At 37.3% G+C, this 2,137-nt stretch overlaps 1 protein-coding gene across 1 annotated transcript; it reads left to right on the plus strand.

Annotated features, from left to right (window-relative positions):
• Nucleotides 1-233: 233 nt before the first annotated feature.
• LOC123197633 (transcription factor bHLH106-like) lies at nucleotides 234-1,902 on the plus strand. Its single transcript, XM_044611965.1, has 2 exons — nucleotides 234-632; nucleotides 1,092-1,902. The coding sequence occupies exons 1-2, from the start codon at nucleotides 333-335 to the stop codon at nucleotides 1,512-1,514; spliced, it is 723 nt and encodes a 240-aa protein (XP_044467900.1). The 5' UTR covers nucleotides 234-332; the 3' UTR covers nucleotides 1,515-1,902.
• The last annotated feature ends 235 nt before the right edge of the window (nucleotides 1,903-2,137 follow it).

Here is a 2,137-nt window from a genome sequence, read left to right on the forward strand (position 1 = left end):
GCCCCCTGGAAAAGGTTCCTGGCTCTGTCCTATCACCGTCTTCCATCAATTGCCTACCGCTCTCGTTCTTCTTTATTTTATCTTTACAATAAAAATATATTCTACCATCCATGCTTCAAAAAATTCTTAAATAAAAACATTATGCGGGACCCCACTTCGAAAGTGGTGGTGACTTTTTTTTTTTTTTCCACAAATTTACAGTTAAAAACCCTAAAGACAAATTAAAAACCCACCCACCGAAAGCATTCTGAACATTCTCATTTCTCATTTTCGGTCTTCGCACTTCCGCTCCGTCAAAACAACATTATCATCATCTCATCATCAGCACCATCATGCAGCCGGAAAACTCTGAACTCTACCGGTTTCTTGCCCAGAACGGCGCCGGTTTCTTCGGCTTCCCCGCTGCTCCTTGTCATGACTTCTCTAATCATCCTTCGCTTTACCAGCAGCAGAGTTTCTGTAGCTCCTCTTCCTCGTATTACTCCTTGGAGGTCTCGGGAACTACTGATACGACTCCGCAGGATAGAGCTCTTGCCGCTTTGAAGAATCATAAAGAAGCTGAGAAGAGAAGAAGGGAGAGAATTAACTCTCATCTCGACAAGCTCAGGACGATTCTTCCTTGTAATTCTAAGGTAATTTATTCAATATTATGAATTTGAATTCAAGTTCTGTTTCTGTTTTGACGATTCCAAACATTCAATTAATTGTTTCTCCGATCTTAAATATGCATACTCACCATCATTTGTGTCTAGTTTTGACTATTTTGGCTATTGAGGACTTGTTAGTCAAGAAAAGAATATTCATTTGACTTTGAATATTTGACATTTTCCATTTCTTTGAACATCATCAGTTGCATGCAGTGAATTCAAATACAATTTTTAAATTATTGCTGTCATTTCGGTACCCTTGTGGATAAATTCAGAGTTCTGAACACTGTATTTTGAAGCTTCAAACTAGAAGTATAGTTTCTGTAAAAGAAAAAGAAAACAACAAAACCTGCCTAGCTTGTAGGGTTAAGAGTATTTGGGAAAGTGAATAAGCTTTTTACATGTAGGGTTTTCATGAATATTTCTTTTTTAAAATTTTCTCAGATAGACAAAGCTTCTCTCCTAGCAAAGGTGGTTCAACGCGTGAAAGAGCTTAAACAACAAGCTCTTCAACTCACAGACCTCGAATCCTTCCCGTCTGAAACAGATGAAATCACCGTGCTTTCGGGCGATTACTCGAGCGATGGAAGATTGATCTTCAAGGCCTCGTTATGCTGTGAGGATCGCTCTGATCTTTTACCGGACATTATTGAGATACTAAAATCTCTTCATTTAACCACATTGAAAGCAGAAATTGTCACATTAGGAGGAAGAATGCGCAATGTTCTCATCGTCGCAGCCGAGAAAGATCACAGCATTGAGTCAGTCCATTTCCTGCAAAATGCATTAAAATCCTTGCTTGAAAGATCTAATTCTAGTGATCGTTCTAAAAGGAGACGGATGTTGGATCAAAAAATAATGATCTAATATATATATTAGCTCATTTCTCTTTAGCTTCTACCTTCATGTTTCAATTCATGGTTTAGTGTGTGTGAGCAGATTGTACTACTACGTGTGTGGGCTAATTGCTTGTTTTATTCAACCCAAGAAAAAAAGAAATTAGAAAGAAAAATCAGAGTGACAGTGTGGGTTTGTTAACTTTGTCTAGCTAGGGTTTTTAGTTAATGTAAAATAATCTTCTCTACATCTGAATATCTTCCATGGGTAAAAAGTGAGAGAGAATCTTAGAATCTCTGTGATGAAGAAGAAGAAATTTTGTACGTAATGTGTCTGTAGAAGCAATGTTTCTGTGAGTTCCCAAGTTGGCTGATATTTATATATATAAAGCAAGCCTATTGTTTAGCTGTTTCATATATGTCATGGGACTACGGGTATTTCATTCCTGAGCATCCGTTTGTTTTGTTTGTACAGCCACTTAAAATATCTGGAAGAAAAAAACACAAAGTGGAAAGATTTCGCAGTTTCTTAGAGGATTCTGTGTAGTTTGATTGAAGCACAGACTGAGAGAGAGAAAGAGCAGTCAATACAGAAGGTTATCTTCACGAAAATAACTTCCAGTGTGTTTGATTTTTGTGATGAAAATATTCTCG

This window comes from Mangifera indica, chromosome 15 (assembly GCF_011075055.1).
Source record: "Mangifera indica cultivar Alphonso chromosome 15, CATAS_Mindica_2.1, whole genome shotgun sequence".
NCBI classification, from domain to species: Eukaryota; Viridiplantae; Streptophyta; class Magnoliopsida; order Sapindales; family Anacardiaceae; genus Mangifera; species Mangifera indica.

What these genes read in the sequence shown, in the direction of transcription:
- LOC123197633 (XM_044611965.1), top strand. Translation starts at nt 333, where the DNA reads ATGCAGCCGGAAAACTCTGAACTCTACCGGTTTCTTGCCCAGAACGGC. An exon ending in TTCTTCCTTGTAATTCTAAG is followed by an intron (nt 633 to 1,091) that starts GTAATTTATTCA and finishes AAATTTTCTCAG; the next exon opens with ATAGACAAAGCTTCTCTCCT.